Here is a 19370-nt window from a genome sequence, read left to right on the forward strand (position 1 = left end):
TAAAAAAAAAAAAAGACGTTTATGAGGCTATAACTTCTGTCACAGTCACAGCCGTACAGTTACCTAAAAAAGTATTGATAAATAGTTCTTATTGTCACTTTTAACATTTACCACAAAATATTGTGATAAATCTTTGAATCCATACCAACCAAAAAACAGTAACCAAACCTGATTTCCTGAAAGTTATAAGTTACTGGGATTTTAGTGAAAATACAGCATGTGTAAAACTAAAGCCAATCCTTAAATAAATCTTAGCTTTCGAAAAACAAACCAGAGAAAAATATGCTCTCAGTTGATTTAATTAGGAAATTATGTGTGGGATCTGTTCTCGCAATTACTAATAAAATAATGAAAGAAGGGCTTTGAAGCCACTCTTTGATAATAATAATTATTATACAGATGGAGAGCATTAAGAAGATTGCGTGGTTTTCAGACTTTCAGCAAAAATAAAGATGCACAAAGCAGAACTGAAGGCTTGTCTCCTGTATGTTCAGATGTGCCGAAAGTGTCAGAGGTGTAGCTGAGTATTTCATTAGCGATGAAACGACTCATACATATTCAACAGAAGACACCAACATCTTTCAGATTCTCCAGATGAAAATATGTAGCTTTCAGAAAACCAATGGTGCCATAACCTCACAGAAACCGTACATTGTGTTGCCAGCTTCTATGAAAGGACAGAATAAAAGTGAGAGTGGTAGCGAGTGACATCCAGCCACTGAGCTGCGACTTGTTAACGGCAGTGATGTGAACCGTTCAGCAGTCGGTTCTGACAGCTTGCAGCTCAGTTCCTCTGAGGTTTTCTCTCCTCACACATCCAGGTGGGACCGGACACAAAGCTAGCAGCTTTTCACCAACTCCTACAGGGCAGGATTATGTGTTTTACAGGCACACTGTGGCATTAACCAAATTTATTTTCAGAATTCCAATTTGATCAATTTTGCAGTCACCGGAAATGCAGCTACTGCCACCAACCTTTCGACTGGACTATGAATTATTTGACCAAAGAATTAAAGATATTATGAACATAAATATTCACACATTGGTAATGCCCTCTTGGCTTTGCACAATCATAACATTTATATATTTTTTTCCATTTGTAATTAAAAACCTCTGATTTTAGAGCAGGATGTTTGTCACCCACGCATTAAAGAGGCAGTATCATGTAAAATCTATGTTTTTTCCTTTACATCATGTTATGTTATCCCTTCATCAAAAACATATCTGAAGTGTAGCCTTGATTTTTCCATGCATGTTTGAGAAATAATTTAATCTCCATGTCAACCATTCAACTTTGCAAAACATCTGGGCGGACCTAGCTCCTCCTTCGAAGATGAACTCCTCCACAGTTTCCAAGCTTCCAGCTCACAGAGCAACCCTCGCCCCATTCAGCTCCTTCAGACTAGCCAGAAGCAATCAGCAAACACCTGGTGGAACTGCGCTGCTGCTGAGCTCATCATATGACCCACTTCTCAGTGTAACGCTGGTAAAAACAGTAGAGGAATAATAAAGGAGCCATGTTGTGATGATTTCCTGAAGGCGGGGTCTCGGCAAAAGCAGGAGCTTCTTAAAGAGACAGTGTTCCAATTTCAAGGTTTTAAATTAGGAAGTAAATTCATTTTAAGTTATATTTAATATATGTAGCACTTTTATGACACCTGAAGGTAACATAGTTATATGATTAAGCTATAAAATGGCATCAGTCCAATTTCTCTTTGCTCGATAATAAGAATGAATTCTCATGGTTGAACCAATTAATCAGATTAATTGTGATTAATTGATTACTGAAATAATCGTCAACTAATTTAGTAACTGGCTGCAAAATTAATCTGCTTTTGCATAAATTTGGTTTGTGTTTTTATTATTTTGTTTGTTGAACTTTGTGAGATTATCTTGAAAGGTGTTATAGAAATAAAGCTTTACTTGCTTACTTACTAATTGGTTAAATGTTAACTGGAGTACACAGATTCAAACAGCTAATTGTTGAAACAGCAACATATTCAGAGCAGTAATTACACCAGAAATATACAAAAGATATTTACATTCTGAAACAGAAGTGGCAGTTTCACATTCACCTGGATAAAAAAATACTATTATTATTAAAACTGATAATAGATTAAGTCTGTTATTAATTAATCTGTAATGAAAAAATAAACAAATGGACTGTACTGAACATCCACACTGCACTGATGTTACAAATGAATGAATGTAATGTTATTGCATTTTAGGCAATAAAATGTTTATTTCCTTATTTTTAAAAAAGGAATTGAATTATTTATGTGTATTTATTAATGCATTTCTAATTTTATGGTTAAATAATTAATAATAGTAACAACAACAACAATAATAATAATAATAATAATAATAATAATAATGCCAATTTTTATCTGATTAATCGATTAATCATCTGAATAATCAATTAATTGATTACTAAATAATGAGTTCCCATCTGATCTACCTGGTTTGATAAAGGTTAAATTTATTTTTTAAAAACAGCTCTTGTTATGTGCACAAAAAACTTGGACATTTTTGTACTGTTGAGATAAAAGTGAAATAAACGAACTCCAAGACTCTTTAATAAGCCAATAGTCAATAATCATCTCTTCTTTTGATCGCTGCTTGACAAAAATCGACTCGTACTTAAAAAATGTCATATTTCCAAAACCTTCAAAGGCCGTGAAGATACGAACCTCTGAAGGTTTCTCATCTGGGGCAGAAACACTGATCATGAAAGGACGTTTAGTCGACTGAATTCTTATCTGAACTTTTAAAGCATAATAACCTTTTTTATCCCAGAACCAAATCAGATTTTAAAAAAGCAGAATATGTAATTTTATCCTGAAAGGGGAGAAAATGTAGCTGGCTTCAGTCACAGCTTTGCAATTAATTCTCCACGCGGCGCCACAGATATGGAAAATGTGGAGGTGGAACAAAACTGGCGTGGACAAGCAGACATTTTATTTTATTTTTTTTTATAAGTCCTGATACTTGACGGAGTCTCTCAGGGGGAAATGGTTGGAATGTTAATGGATACAACACACTCCGAATATCTAATTATAGAGTTTTTCCTAGCACTTTACCAAACTTAGACGGCAAAATGAAGGATTCAGATTTCACAACAGCTCTGTGAACTAGTATAAAGAAACAGTGACGTAGTTAAAAACAAACTGCTAAATAAGTAAAGATGCAGATTTCGGGTTCCTGGAGCGATTTTATCCATATGGCCCCTGAATCCTGTGCAGCTTAGCAACAGAGCTCCAGTGAAACCTAAAGAGGCACAAGGGGGATGGAGGCGCCAAATTTCTAGGTTAAAAGGTAGCTGAAGGCGATGGTGGAAAACTGCAAAACAAATTCCCGTCTTCACACTGGCAGCTAAAGAAGACGGACGACGTTTTTGTGAGCAATATCTGGCTTACAGGCAGGTGGACATGGAGTGGGGCGACTAAAGAGAGCAAATGCTAAAAAAGGCTTCATCATCTCCTGACCTTTCCTGCTGCATTTCTCCCATATGAGCTCGTCACAGTTTCCTCTCGCTGTCCTTTTGCCCCCCTTCGTCTCTCTTCTGCTCCCACTCACTGCCAGCGCCTGTTTCTGTCTCCGTCCGTCCGTCTCTCCACCTCCATCACACGGGCGCCCAACAAGGGGTTATTTGTAGTGAAGTGTCTGCATGGCACAGGAAATGAAGACGTGGAAACCACCAGCTGAGTTCTTCCGCTACTCCTGACCTTCCGTGTCTGTCTCCATCCCCTCTCTCTCTTCCTCTCTCTGCGTTTCGATGTTAACCTGACTGCTGGCGTTGGGGAGCTGTCACTAAACTGCTGTCAGATCCGATGACTGTCGCCCTCCAGCTCCGGTAGCACAGGTTTTAATGAGCCCCGCGGTCGACACGGCGGTTTCTGGACGGGCGCGGGTTGGTGGGGGGGCGAAGGGTGATACTCATGGGAGAAGAGGTGGGGGGGTGCGAAGGGGAAGCAGGCAATTATATCAACTCTGAGAACGTGTGTGGAGCTTTGTGAGCTGTTACAAATGAGCTACGCTGAGGAATGAATCACATCCCTCCTCACTCCATCTGCCGGAGTACAGATGCTTCAGAACATCAGAGGGAGAAAGACGGAGGAGACCGCAGGAATTCACACAATAACACCAGCGCACCTCAGTTTCCAGGACGATGCATTCCTTTAGCGACGCAGGCAGGTGGCTAAGCAGGGTGTATTCACACGATGCACCGATACCGATACTGATATCGGTATCAATACTGAAGAAAACTCTAGATCAGATATCGATGACAATATTCCCAGTCCGTAAAGGTAGATCTATTCAGTCTATTTCTATGTTTTGTGCTCTGAGCAACGACATTATTTATTATGTATTTTACTTTATAATTAATGTAAATATAATCATATTACATAAATAAATATTTACTTTAAACATTTGTTTATAATAAATATATAAATATTTTTTATTAATTCGAAATTTTTTATTTTATTGATTTATTTAAAATGAATCATTTTATTCAAAATTATTTCAGATAGCATATTTAAAATAATTAATTTATTTAAAATATATATATTATTTCAATTACATAAATATATATTATATCTATAATATCTGATCATATATACTATATTTATAAAATAAATGCTTTTCATTTTAGATTAAATAAGTAAATGTTAAATTAAATCGTATATTTATTATGTTAAATTATAATAAACATTTAATAATATTAAATATTGCACTTTCTGATCCATTTGAAAGAAGTTTATTTTTACATATTAGTCAACCTATTGTTTTTTTAGTTTCTTTGCTATTTATTTTAATGAATAATGAATTAATGTGATTCTGACATTGTATTAAAAAAAGGTTTAATTTGTTAAATGAAAAACCAGCAGAATGTACCAAGTTTTTTTTTAATCCAATAATTATCAGAATAATAGTTGCAGCACTAATATTCAATATTAGACGTGGTTTCTGTCTAGTCCTTGAAATTCAACGCAGGCTGCAGAAGCACACCTAATATCTTATCAAGCACAGATAAACAAATTCTTATAGTTAACATGAATTGACTGTTACCAATCTGCACATTGATGTGTTATAAAAAAATAAACACATTTTTCTGCAGAAGGAGCTGAAGCGTCATGGATTTGAGAAGCAGAGAGAAGTGGTAAACGGTTCAGAGAGTTTGTAAACGCCTCTTGGAAGAAGAGGGTTCCTCTGCATCGTTCTTGGCATTCCCCCTCCTGCGGCTCACGACTCCCTGCTAGGCAAGAAACGAGTCCCACAGCACTCATTTTCACTCCTTCACAAGCAAACACAAACATCAAACAACAGCTACTACGACTCAAAACCTTTAAGATCTTCTCTCTTTTTTTTTCTTGGAGCACCTACACAAGCTATGGACCACAGATTGTGTTTCATTGCACTACATAAGGTCCTTTTTGCCACACAAAGTAGCGTGTTACAGAAACTAAATGTGTTCTTTATGATGCAAAAGTAACAGCTTTGCAGGATTAATACTCGTCTGGAAACATAATGACTTTCCACATTATTGTTTGCCTCAAAAATCTAATTTATTTCAAACTTCATCTTCTCTTTCTTAAATGCGTTTCATGGGAAACTGAAGAGTTATGCTGTTAGGTGCCCAGACGCAGCAGGAGCACAGCGTGAGGCCGCGAAACATCAAATGAGATCACCTCCAGCATCTCTGTGAGCGGACTGAAAAAGACGGGAACGCCGGTGAAAACTTTCCACCAAATACTTTAAACTGACAGATTTTTACCATCATCTTCTTGCAGATCAGGAAGCCTTCTGCTGCAGTTAATTGGATTCATTGCATGAATATTACAGGGCACCAGAGTGCAACTAATTTGCTCTCAAATGTGACTAAAAGTCTCTGGAGTGCAACGTTTTTTCCCCAGTTGCACCGGTGTATCCGACATTACGGCTGTTTGGTTCCTTATGGATTTCTCTTGTTTTGTAAATGTTTCAGTTGAAATAAATAATATAGTAAGTAACCTGATATCACGTGTAACCTGAGTAAATACAAGAGACGGTTTTCCAATCATGCCACTTAGTCCCAATTCTGATCTTTTCAACCCCCCAAAATTTGACTTTTGCCACTTCCATATGTGGAGCTAAATTATATATATAGTATTAAGTTTTCAAACTCTGAAGTTTACAGTTATATTGTGAGAAATGCACCATAATTTTACACCAAAAGGCCATTGCTATTAGTTGTGCTTTCTTTTTATTATATTCCTTCGTGTTGTTAGGATTTTGTGGCGATGCTGTCGGCTCCCATCGCTCCCATAAACTTTCAAATCAATCCATAAACGGCTCCATCCATTGCTACTTCTGCAAACAGTGCACTACATGTATTTCAGTACATTTGGGTCGTAAACCGTTCGCACAAACGTCTGACTGAAGTCTGACTGATCGTAGAAAAAAAAAGGATTTCAAAACAAAATTTGAATTGAGAATCATTTATTAGGGCTATTGTAAATAGAAACAAAATGGGAGTAAATTCCCATCAAAAACACATAAATGTTTTAATTAATCTCAGAAATTTTCTAGAAAAAAATGGAAAAGTCAAAAATGTTAAACTTTTGAAACTTCCACATTTTTTCAATGTGGATTAATCTCAAAATTTCAGAGATTTTTTGGATTAATCTTAAAATTTCAGAGATTTTTTCTCACAAATGTTCAACTCTGGGTATTTCATTTGGACAAGAAAGTCTCTTTATTCTACATATTCTCTGGCAGATGGAGGTTAAAAGCTGAAAACTTTAAACTTTTAATCTGTTATGTGCTGAAGCTCTTTGGTTCTCCACCGTGAAAAACGTCATTGCTGATTAAGTAACTGACTTCATTACGCCACTAAATAATATTTATATTCACTACTCTGGGCAGCAGTTTAGAAAATATCCCCGTATCCTTGCAGGGTTGTGAGGAACACCCTGAACAGGTCACCAGTGGGTTCAGTAATATATATATATTCATATTTCCACATATTCTTCATCCCGTTTTGCTGAAGATTCCCTTCTGTATAGCGAAGGAGGTGAAAACAGCTTGCAGGGAACAAAGCAATAAGTATAAATTTACATAAATTCACATGTTAATGTGTTCATCATATCCACGGGACATGTTTTCAGAAGAGAACGAGAATATCACAACAAATGAATAATGAACAAATATTAGCTGAGATGTTTGGGATTTAAAATTAGAATAAACTACTCAGGCCCCCAGAGTCCAATTGTGTGCTGATGAAAACGCATTAAAGCCCCCAACACACACACAGCTAGAAACTAATGTTGATCAAAAATGTCATTTTTTAATCCACAAAGCCTGCTGATGACGACACAAACACCTGTGGCCGCTGCTGGGAGTGAGAATGCCCACAAACACCGGAGAAACGCCACGTTTCCCCCTCCAGCCAGGTCCAACCCAGCAGATGAAGACAAACGCAGCAACAGCGCAGCGCTGCTCGGTAATTAAACCGAGACGCTGGGTCAGAACTCCCAGAAGCCGGCGGAGTGAGACGGAAAAGTAAATTTTACTTAAGGAAATAATCACATTGAAACAGAAAAATGACTCTTTTAGGCACCACAATGTGATTTACCATCCAGGAAGAGAGATAATGAATGTGGCGGGTAAAAGGTGAAGCATTAAAAAAACCTGCGTTACCTTTCCGAAGCTCCCTTTTCCGATCGCCCGCAAAATCTGGAAGTGGTCAAAGTTTACTGTAAGGAAACAGAGACAGAAGCAGAGTCAGGAAACACTGAGCAATTACAAAATGAGGTTTGGTTGCAACATGATATTTGACATTTTAACAGAACAAGCAACGTCAAACTAAAAATATAATGCAGAAATACTGGAGCAGCATTAAAGCTTGGACAGCTATAGAACTTAACACATAGTGCCATTTTATAGCACAGTCAAGTAACTATATCACCTTCAGTTGGTATAGAAATTATGTATATAACAAACATAACTTTAAATAAATTTGACTTTGCAATTTGGTGCCTTGAAATTGGGCTTCTGTCTCTTTAAGAAGCTCCTGCTCATCACAACAGTATTTCTCCTTTTACAAACATTCTTCAGCGTGCTAATTGCTGCCGCTAGTCTGCAGGAGTTGCTCTGTGAAAGCAAGATTTTCCACAGCTGACCTTGGGCATACTGCCAGTTTAGGCACAAAGTAGTTTCCAGTCTCGGTCTTATCAAACATATACGATCTGAAGAGGTGTGTGTGTGAACATTTTCCCCGTCTCCCGATGCATGGAAAGCTTGTGATCTCATGCGCTGACGAAAGTCAGAAAAATCAGCCGCGCTGCACAGATGATGTGCTTCCACTCGCCGGCCCCCTCCTGGCATCCCACGCTCCTGATTGAGATTTGCTGCTGATCCCGGGGTGCAAGTCTGCCAGTGCAGCCGTGGTCCGGGCAGATGTGGCCACAGCAGGGCGGACGGCAACTCCAGCGGCGTCATGATGGAGTTTCAACAGGATTTTAAGCTCTTTTTCAGGAAGCAATCAAGAGGGAAAAAGCAGCGCGCTCGGTTGCTCTGAGCAGACCGATAGCCTGTAGGTAGAGCTTCCGGTTGCTGTGATGTTGCTGTGTTGTCTGAAAGTCAAGATAATCCGGTGTGGATTCTCCTATTTCAGACTTCTGTGTGCAGCTAATCCCTCCATAAGGCCCGGCTCTGATTTCCCCCTCGTTCTGACTCTGTGAGACAGTACCATGAACGCAGCGTTTTGTGTGGTATTAGAAAAGGGATTAAGAGAAGTGTGAGAAAATGTAAATACAGCTAGCCGGGTTCACACACTCAGCAGTTTCTTTTTTTAAAGGATTCATTTTTTCCCTCTGACTCAGAGACGCGATGAAAGCAGGGATTCACCGGACGGGATGAAGACGCCGCAGCGGCATTTAGCAGCGCTGACTTTCAGAAAAACCAGCTCAATATTTACACTCCAGTTTAATCAACTCCTTCCAAGTTTAGCAGGAAGAAATTTGAGCCTGAACTCTTTATTTGCCTTCAAGGAATATTTAATGATTTAATCTTCAACTCCTTCTGCAGATGTGACGCTGAGCATGACTTTTTGAAATAAAAGTCAGAAAATGTTACCATCAGGAGGAATCTATTGAGCAACCGATCACATTGACTTTTTTTTCTTTCTAACCATTGATCCATGATGGCAGCGCTTCCACAAAGTATGAGTCAGCGACTAAATGTGACGCAAAACAAAAGGGAACCCTGGTTCTTCAAGGCCGGTCTGGCTGAAAGGAGCCACTCTTCAGATTGAGGAGGAGACATCGCTGCATGCTAAGAGGATAATTGCTGTGGATGTAGTGTTTTCTGTAGCGATCCCTTTCGGAGGCAGCATGGCACCCACACACGCTGGGAGGAAGAAGTATGTAGGAAGCAATGCAAGTCCTATTATACAGGCTTACAGGGTCTCTGCCAAACGGTGAAGGGGGAGAAGTTTGTACTGCAGGACATAAATAGGTTCACAACATCTTCAATGGGACCTATCGAACAAAACTCACATTTTGGAACTTCCATTTGAGTCTCTTCTGGTTCTAAAAGCAGCCAAAGTTCTTAAAATAATTAGATTAATTTAAAAAGTAAATGTTTTTTGGCAATAAGTTAAATGTTTTTTTTGTTGTTGTTGTTTTTTTTGGTGTCTGGAAAATTAGCAGTTTCAAAAGCTTCCCGAATGTAACGTCACAAAGCGGTATGCCTGGTCTGTTACCTAGCAACCCCAGCAGAGTTCTGCCCATTACTTAGCAACCCAAGCTGAACTCCAGCAGGTCTGGTCAACTGCTTTTACCACTGTATGCACTGTACAATGGCTGCTGGATTATACAAGTGCTTTGTTCTTGCCTTAACACCCAGAAACCACTTGACGCACTCTTGTTGGTTCCACTTCTGCCTCACCTGTTTCTAAATCCAGTCTAAGTGCTGTAAAAAACCCACCCAGCTGTTTTTTTGGCAATAACTTAATGTTTTTTATTGTCTGTTAAATGAGCCATTTCAAAAGCCTCCGGAATGCAACATCACAAATCAACAGGCACTCCACAGTTACCTAGCAACCCCAGAGAAGCCCAGCCCGTTACCTAGCAACCCAAGATGAATTCCAAGATGCTTGATCACCCGCTGTACGCTCCGTCGTTTTGTTGTTGATTTATCCATCAACAACTTGCTGTACTCTTGCTTGTTGTGCAGGAGGCTCCACTTCTGCTTTTCAAAGTTTTATGGTTGTGTAAGGTTTGCAGCCATTTTTATGGGCGAGTGTAAATGTTGAGCTGGAGGGTGCGGCCTGTTCATTTGGATTTAAAGTGACAAGACGCCCTAAAACAGCTCAAAATAGGCAGAACTGAGCCAACTGAAATCTCGTCGTCAAAGAATGATTTGGTAATGAATATGTAAACGTATCCCAAACTGTTCAAGGAAGCATTATATGTCACCTTCAAAAGTACAAAAGAAAAAAAACAGTGCAGCTTCTGATGGACTGCTTTTCCTGTCAAATATTAAATATAAACTCAGCCAAAGAGTCACTATTTCTCTTACAGAACCACGAGACCCAACTTCTACGCAGGAACATCCGCAGCGAATACCGAAGACCTTAGGAACGTCCGTCTGAGACTCTGATGTGAAAATTACAGCAATCAACGGAGCATCGCTGAACGTTTTTGTAAGCTGCAAGGTTTCACGGTCAAGAGGCGCTTCAGGAAAAGAAAACAACAGTTAGATGGTGGTGAGCGAGGCCCGGGAGGAAACCAGCATCTTTACTGCGCAGCATGCTGGCGCCATCAAGCACTCTCAGGTTCCTCTGGACGCTGCGCTAAAGACCACAGCCAAATGCATCCAAAGCCTCGGTGGAAAGCCAGATTCTTTATTTTATCGTTGTGTAATGGGAGAACGACAACCTTCTTTTTTCGGTCTGGTGCTACAATCTGCTGACCCAGCAGGACTCGGCGCTGAGTAGACACGGAGAACCTCGGCGATGGGTGTTTGTCTCCTGTAGGGAAGCTGCTGTTGGCAGAAAGCCCGAGTCGAGGTGCACAGGAAGTGTGAGACTGACAGCGGCGTGCAAGAAGCCCAAGCAGGAATAGCTGGGAATCTGCTGGTCGTGTCTATCCTTCAGATTACTCAATTAGGACTGAAACGAATAATCAAATTCATTGTCATCTAGTAATCAACTAATCATTAAATGGAGTACACAGATTCCAAAACTGTACATTTTGCATTTAAGATGAAAAATCTTCTTTGTCTGAAAATATGTTCCACATGTTCAACTGGTTCAAATTCTGTAAAAAAAAAAAAAAAAATGCAAAAACACAAAATCTTAGCAAGTATTTTTTATTTTCTAGTGTATGTGGCACACAGGCACACCCACTAGAAGGAAACAAACGCACCCAGTTCCACTCTTTCATTCGATTGGCTGACAGGTTGCCAGGCAACGGTACTTCTGTGTTCCAAGCGAGCAGAAAATGATTCACAACAGAGTAAAGAGCGGAGATTTGATCCAAGCAGAGAAGTTTTGAGCGTGAGGAGAAAGGTTTGAGAGAGCAGAGTGAATATTTGAAAGAGAGCAGGAGTTTTGAGCACAAGTATTTACAAGTTTTGAGAAGAAAGACATGAAGTCCTGCTTTCAAACTTAAAATTTAAGCAAAAGTATTAAAATATTGAGAACAAAAGACATTAAATGTTGCTTTCAGATTGAAAATGTGAGTGCTCTCGAATTATGACAGAAAAATGTCCCCTAATCCTTGTTCCTTTTTATGCTTCTTTATACTTTAAAGTAAGTAATTTACAAATTACTTGTAAAAAATAAAGTTACTTTTTATAAAAACTGATCAGTTTTTATTCCAAAGTACATAAATATTATAAGGAAATCAGAAAACTGATGTTTTAAAGTCGACATTAGCATGATGTCATCGTTCTGAACCAGGGCTTCACCATCCAGCTCATTTTATTAAAGATTTCTAATTATTTCTTACCTCTTGTGGTTTTAATCAAAATCTCAGATATGATAATTAAAGTCTGTAGGAAACATATTTTTATGCAGAGAATGATTAAAGAGACAAAAGGTTAGAGGAGGTGAAGGACAAAGAGGACACCTTCAGACGATGCAATAACATCAAACTGGAAAACAAATGACAGTGCAAAGAGGAAGATCACAAAAACATCTATAGCATGTAGAAACAAATACAAACTTAGCCTGTGTAGTCATATTTTGATATTAATTATGAATCCTGAGATAATGTAATTTTCATGAGACATTTTTTATTAATCATCATCACAGTGGCTGCTCCTGGCACAAAGAGCGTATGAGAGAGAGAGGAAGAGGAGGAGGAGGAGGAGCGGCCATCGATCAGCAGAAACAACTTCAACTCTCCTGCAATTCTCTTCTGTTTGGAGAGCCAACCCACAACTCAGGACCAATGATTTCAGCCCAACACCTGCTCTGATGTCACCATGTTTATAAGACTTAACATTGGAAAAAGACAAAAGGTGAGATTAAAACATCACAGTGTGTGTGACGTCTCCATAAAATCCATATTTAGGGAAAACTCAAAATAAACAAAATCACTCAATAATGTTATAAGAACAGATTTAGATGTTATTGTGTGTGAAACAGTAAGAAAACAGAACCAGAACTCAGTGAAATGTGAAGCCAAGTTTAAATTTTAGAGCAATAATCGAAGATGTTTGCTTAATAAGAAGTCAACTTCCAAAAGTGTAGCCAAAACTTGTCTGGTCATCAAAACAGATAAAGATGACCCAAATTATTCATACACCTGAATAATTTTCAGATTAAAGGTTTCTTCTGAATGTTTTGAATGGTCCAGTCAAAGTCCTGATTTAATAAATATCTAATTGAGGCTGCATTCACACAGCAATAAAATGCAAATCTGCATTTTTTTGCCCAAATAAGACAAAACAATTATAAAATAAAAGCTCCAATATAATTCTAAGAAATATTTTTCAGAATAACATACATAATTTTCAACAACCCATTCTTAATAACACGAAGAAACACATGTGAATTATATATTTTAAAATTTTGTCTTACTTTTATTTAATTTTGAGACACCCTTTGCTCATTTCCAGCCAGATAGAACAGTCCATATTGAATGAAAATCATTTTAAATTTAAATCTTTGGCTCTAACTGCACTCTTTCAATGCTTTGTGTATTCTGGATTATCTGTGCCATTCATCAGGCCAGTTTCAAAAGGATCAGCTGCAAAAAACAACAAACAGAAAATGAACTAAATGGCCACAAAATGTAAGATGGCTCCATTTTATAATGCAATTCAAACAAAATCAAGACAGTGAAATTCTGAGGTTAAATGCAAATTGAAAATTGTTTTACGATCAGTTTCCAGATTTCCTATAGGACTCCAGCTGTGTGTCTTAAAGGTTTTTGATTGATAAGAAATGCAAAGATACGAGAAAATCCACAGCCTCAGTATTCAGTAAGTGGTCATCTCTAGAAATATCTCTGGGTGTAACATAAAACCACCAAGAATGAGGAAGATTAGAAAATGCAAAACAACAACAACGACGACTCAGTTCTGCTTTCAAGTTCACCCTGGATTCCCCCCAAGTAGATAATCTGCAGAGAATCCCCACTACGATCGATAAACCGGACCGATTATACTGCTGGGCTGTCACCTGAACTGAATGCATCGAGCCGAGCCGAGCGCTGCTGCTGCGCTGGCGGGGCGCGCAGAATGCAAAGCACTTATCTAATGGGGAGGCAACCTAATGCCTTTGATGTCAATAGGGCTTGACGTATTGATCGATGCAATACCACTTAATGCCATGGAGCCAAGGTTCAACGTGAAGATTCACTGCATGCCTCAGAGTTCAGCTGGGAGGATAGAGACTAAAACTGAGGGGGGAAAAAGACCAATTTGGTGGCATTTAAATAACTCAAAGTGGTCACTGCTACCCCAGCTACTAAGACTTCACAAAAAATTTAACTGCATTCAGTTATTTGAAGTGATACTTCCTTATCAGGATGTTCCGTGAATTATTTACTTCCAAACTAGCACTGATGCCTGTGAAAAACAAAACAAACTCTAGCAGAGTCAATATGGATAAAAACACATCAACTTCCACTCCTTCAACTGGCTAATATAATCACAGCGGCGCCTGATTCTTTCTAGGATTGGGAAATTATGGCGTCTCATTAGCAATAGCATCTTAAAAAGTTGCCCAAACCGTTAGCGTTTTAGCTACCATTAGCATTTTTGCCAAATTTAACTTATAAACTGCTGCTAGAAGGCTAGATGTATGCTAGCAGTAAGCTAATATCATTCATTTGACAGTGGCAAAGTGCTTAGTTGGCGCCAAGTCCAGCATAAGTTCAGTTGCCTAGCAACAATGATGGTGCCAAACACAAACTGGTAAAAAAAGATCTCAAAATCTTGCAGTTTTATTTTATGTAATTTATTTAACTTCTTTTAATAATAAAATTAATGGATTATTAACCAATTAATTATTAAAGCATTTTAACAACTTTATTAAGCTTTTTATTTTTGCTCTGCCAGTTTTTTAACATCTACTGCGTTGTCCGAAGATGAAATCAGTACAAAAATCTCTCCTAATCCGGAGAGATTAAAACACATTTATGTGTTCAATCTGGACTGTGAGGATGAAGCTCCTAAAAGTGGTCACTCCCAATGTGATAGCACTAATGCTAACATTAGCGTTCTACTTAATTTTAGCTTAAAAACAACAGTTTTAATACCATCAACATATACAAAGTTAACATTAGTCAGCATCCTAATGTTAGCATTTGCATGTTTTGAGTGATTTCAACTTGTGAAGGTGAATGCTAACAAACTGAGTGGAGTGGTCAACATGTTATTAGCACCTTAGCTAACATTATTTTAGCTTGTGGGGAGCTAAAATAAGAAATTGACCGTCAGACATACGGTTCATCGAAACCAAATGATCTTTTATATAATTTAATTTAAGATTGATAAAATTTTTAAACCCGCTAAGAGTCCAAACTTTTGTGTTTGTCTGTTTATTTGACACTAAATATATTATTTTTGGTGCATATTCAACTAAAGTGGGTTCTTTTCTCCAAAAACTGCTGTACTTATCTAAACGTTGAAACACCAAAGTACTACCGGTGAAAAGACGGCTGCAAGCACCTTTTTTTTGGAAATAGTTACTTGAACTAACCTGTAAACCCACCATAACTCAGGATTAAATAATTCTGTTCTCTACCAGTTATTTTGATGGTTTTTGAGCAAACTGGTTTTGCAACAGAACAATAATTGCAATGCCTAAAACAAAATGAAGGCTTTTGAGGTTCCTAGTCAAAGTCCTGACTTGGATCATATTGAGGTCCTGTGGAAAAACACAAAAAAGGCAGAGATAGTTTAATCTAAGGCAGGTAAATGTGACAAAATATGTAAAACCAGAAGAAATCTGTAGAGGCCATAAAAGGCACAACAGATACTGGAGCTCATAAGGAACGAGACAGAAATATAACAGGAGACCTAAACTGAAACTTTGCTGTATAACAAAGGTTTCACTTGAAAATTACAACTGGCTAGTTATGATCAGCTACCAAAACAAACTTCTGTCCTTTTACTTCTGCTATCTTGCAGGAAGTTTCTCCCAGAATCAACCCTGAAGCCACACAAACATGAGTGAGGTGGATAAAAGAATCTGCGCCGTCATCGGCTGCTTTCTTTCATCTCTCTCCTGATTATCTCAGTCTGTCAGAATATATCATTCATATAGCGCTCAAGCTTCAGTCCACATGACTGAGTTTCAATGTTTTCGCCGGTATTCCCCCTGAAACAGCTCGAGATTCTGCCAAGGTTCTGTCACACGGGGCTCTTTCTGCAGCGGCTGTAATCTGAATATCAAATTAAAAGGGAGACGGGAGAGCGAGTATGAAAGCAAAGCTTTGTCCTTTGAGAAATGAGAAAAGCTGAAAATGTTAATACGAAGCACATCTGAGAGTCAGCGTGACTAGCACATCGTCTTGGACAGAATCAATGGGGTCAGGCATCAATCATTTCTTGTTTTATCTTCTGAAGATACTCCATCTTCTCATCCAAACTGTCTTCTTTGATTTCGCTGACAGGTTTCCATTTGCATAAACGCCGAACACAAACAGCTTTGCAGCATCTGCAGAAAGGTATTGTTTTAAAATATGAGGACTACATGCTTGAGTGCTCACTACATCACTTTAATATCCACATAGGCAATGGCAGAAGTATACGACTGAGTGGTTGTGAAACCAGGATCATTAAAGGCCCTGCATTAAAGAAACAGTTTGCTTTGCAGCAGCTTCCCCTCCCACGTGATTACTGAATATTTCAGGCTTCTAGTAAGCCACATTTCATGGTGTGTAGTAGTCAGCAGCACCAGAGAAACCTACTGTAACATTTATCCTAATTTCATTCTGACACTTTTCATAGGCCGTATTTATCTTTCTGACATTCTTTGATAGTCTCACCATGACACATGTTCTTTTGATCAGCGGAGGGAAGGCCATGAGCCTTGGACGGCGATGAAGGGAGAAGGTCTGGCTGGAACTAGAGATTTAAAGGAGCTTGTTTCATCTGCAGCAGCGCAACTTTTAAGATGATGCTGATTGGGAAGCTTTTCGTGAAAATCGAAGCAGATTTGAGTGTTTGAGAATCACGAGGGATGCGATTATTTAGGAAAGAAAGCAGACAAAAGTAAGGGTGCTTTGACATCTGATGGTCTGGTAAATTCAGTTTGACTGGGGATCAAAATTGCTAAATATTTTTATGTCTTCAGCTGTTGAGGTTCACTTCACACGGCTAAGACGGCGTGTTAAGAGACAACAGAAAGAGCAGAAAATTTCTACATTTTGAGATTAATATCAGCAATTTTCTAGGAAATAACTTGGAGATTTCAGAATTTTAAAAGTTGAAAAGTTGCTAGGAATAAACTCAGAAATTTTTAGATTTATCTCAGAAAACGTCTGAGGAAACAACTTGGACATTTTAGAATTTGAAAAGTCAAATGTTTGCTAGAAAATACTCAAATTTACTAGGAAAAAAAATGGGAAGTTTCATAATTTTGTATGTCAAATATTTACCAGGGAAAAGCTCAGAAATTTTCAGATTAATCTCAAAAAATTTCTGAGGAAACAACTTGGAAATTTCAGAATTTGAAAAGTAGAAAATTTGCTAGAAATTTCTAAAAATTTTCAGATTAATCTTAGAATATTTCTGAGGAAAAAACTTGGAAATTTCATAACTTTAAGTTGAAAATTTGAAGATGAAATTTTGATTAAAAAAACCTAACATTTTTTAGATTCATCTGTTGTTAATTGTTTTCTTTGGATAACAACTTTGGAATTTGAAAAGTCAAAAATTTATTAGAAAAATTTTTAGAAATTTTGAGAAATAAGTTGAAAAAGTCAAAAGTGGACAATTTCCTCTTTTTATAGGCTACCCCTTCTCTCTAGCTGGTATGGTATTATCAAACCATAAACAGTTTGCACACTGTGCATGTATAAAGATAGAAAATCCTAAATTTACTTCACAATAATTGATTAGTTGAAACTTAAATAAATCTAGAAAGTAGAAAAAACTTCAGTCATTTGGGAAACCAAAAGGGGAACTGGAAGAAGCCGTGTTGGCAGGACGCAGCTTTACAAAGATTGCAGATTGGAAACTGGCCATAAAATCCCTGATAGGTGTATCTCCAGTTTTCCACTCAGTGGGAAATTACGGCATGTTGCTAATCCTTCCTGCAGACACAACCTGGTTAAGCGGCTGCTGTTCTTGGCTAAGAAGCTTCAGACGCTGGAGCTGGCAGGTCCAGACAGAACATATGTTTTCACTCCACTTAATATTGTTCAGTTATCTCACAATCATCTCATTTAGTTAGAAAAATGGCATATATTCAGATTCAATTTCTTTGGTTTGTAATTTTAAACATCGTTTTTTTTATTATTTTCTTTCAGGAGTTGAGGGCAAAACGAGTCGTGAAATGATCTTTGCTGATGCTGAGGCTCTTTTTGACATCTGCATCATTACAAGAACTAATTTTGACTATTTTACAAAAAAAAAATATATAAATACATTTTATAAACTTTAATATTGTTCTTCAAAATAAAAAAAATGTAAGACACTTTTTCAAATTACAGTAATTTTAAAACTAAGAATACTAACATTCTTGCTATATATTAAAATTCACTGCATGTCAGATTCACACAAAAAGTGGCTTTTATTTTAATCAACCCTTCTCTGATTTGAATGACGGAGTGCTAAGCCTATGACAATTTTAGTTTAATTATGTAAATAGTCATAATGATAGCAAATAGTGATGCAATTTTACCAGTAAAAACATTAAAATTACAAGAAAAACTTTATTACAACCTGTTGTGAGCACTTCAGTTCATGTGGTTCTTTCTGCTAAATAGTCACAATTGTTACAAAATCATTTCAACATTCAGCTACTTACAATAATTTGATGGAAATGTGAAGCATCTCTAGTAGATATTAAGTATTATTTGTAAACAATGCCAAAGTAAAACTTCACAAGATACTCAACATTCCTTATTTTAATGTTTTGTTATTTTTTGGTTTTGGAACTCAAAAAAATACAACTTTCTTTCTCTGAATAATAAAATTTATTATTTTAATATTAAATAAAAATATTAGTTTGGCCCAAATATTAAATTTTGATTTGAATTCAAAGTCCAAGCAAACAGATGCTTGTCACCCTGCCAGGGTGGGCCCCATGTGTGGAAAAGGAGGGCAGACTATATGGGTCCCACCTAGGCATGCTGGCTGGGAAGCTTGGAAACCCAAGAGGTGCATTTGAAAAATAAAAATAAAAATCCAAATATTCCAAAAATTATATCTTCAAAAAAAATGAATATTTGACTAATCAAATTTATTGGTTAATCAAACTAAGTGATCAATCAAATTAAATGATTAATTGAATTAAGCGATTAATTGAAAAAGCGATTAAGCAATTAATTGATTACTCTTTGATTAATCACCCAGCTCATTCTGTAAGCCATAATAGTAAAACTTAAACTACATCACTCTGTGACTCCAGAAGTATCTGTAGAGAAATCAATGAGTTTTTGAATTGAATTACTTCTTCCCAACGCGCTGCACCAGAGGAAAGGATTAAACTCGTTCTCCTAAAGCAAACCTTTTATTTTTATCTGATGCCTCACACATTGCAGGCGTCATGTCAGCCTTACCGTAAGTAAAACGGATCATTGAACCAAGAATTCAATGATCCCACATTTATCAGAGAAACGGCAAACTGCTGCCTCTGTAAGAGATTTGCAGGCGAAAGTCGTTTCCTGCGAAACCAGTGGGAAAACAAGAGAAAACAAAAA

At 37.5% G+C, this 19370-nt stretch overlaps 1 protein-coding gene across 1 annotated transcript in view; it reads right to left on the reverse strand.

Annotated features, from left to right (window-relative positions):
* Positions 1–19370, reverse strand: part of stk32c (serine/threonine kinase 32C) — a 97666-nt gene that overhangs the window by 59015 nt on the left and 19281 nt on the right. The window contains exon 2 of the mRNA XM_015033580.1: positions 7681–7736. Within this exon, the coding sequence (XP_014889066.1) occupies positions 7681–7736 (56 nt within the window). The remainder of the gene's footprint in view (positions 1–7680; positions 7737–19370) is intronic.

This window comes from Poecilia latipinna, unplaced genomic scaffold (genome assembly GCF_001443285.1).
Source record: "Poecilia latipinna isolate Pla-1442-1.1 unplaced genomic scaffold, P_latipinna-1.0 Scaffold273, whole genome shotgun sequence".
NCBI classification, from domain to species: Eukaryota; Metazoa; Chordata; class Actinopteri; order Cyprinodontiformes; family Poeciliidae; genus Poecilia; species Poecilia latipinna.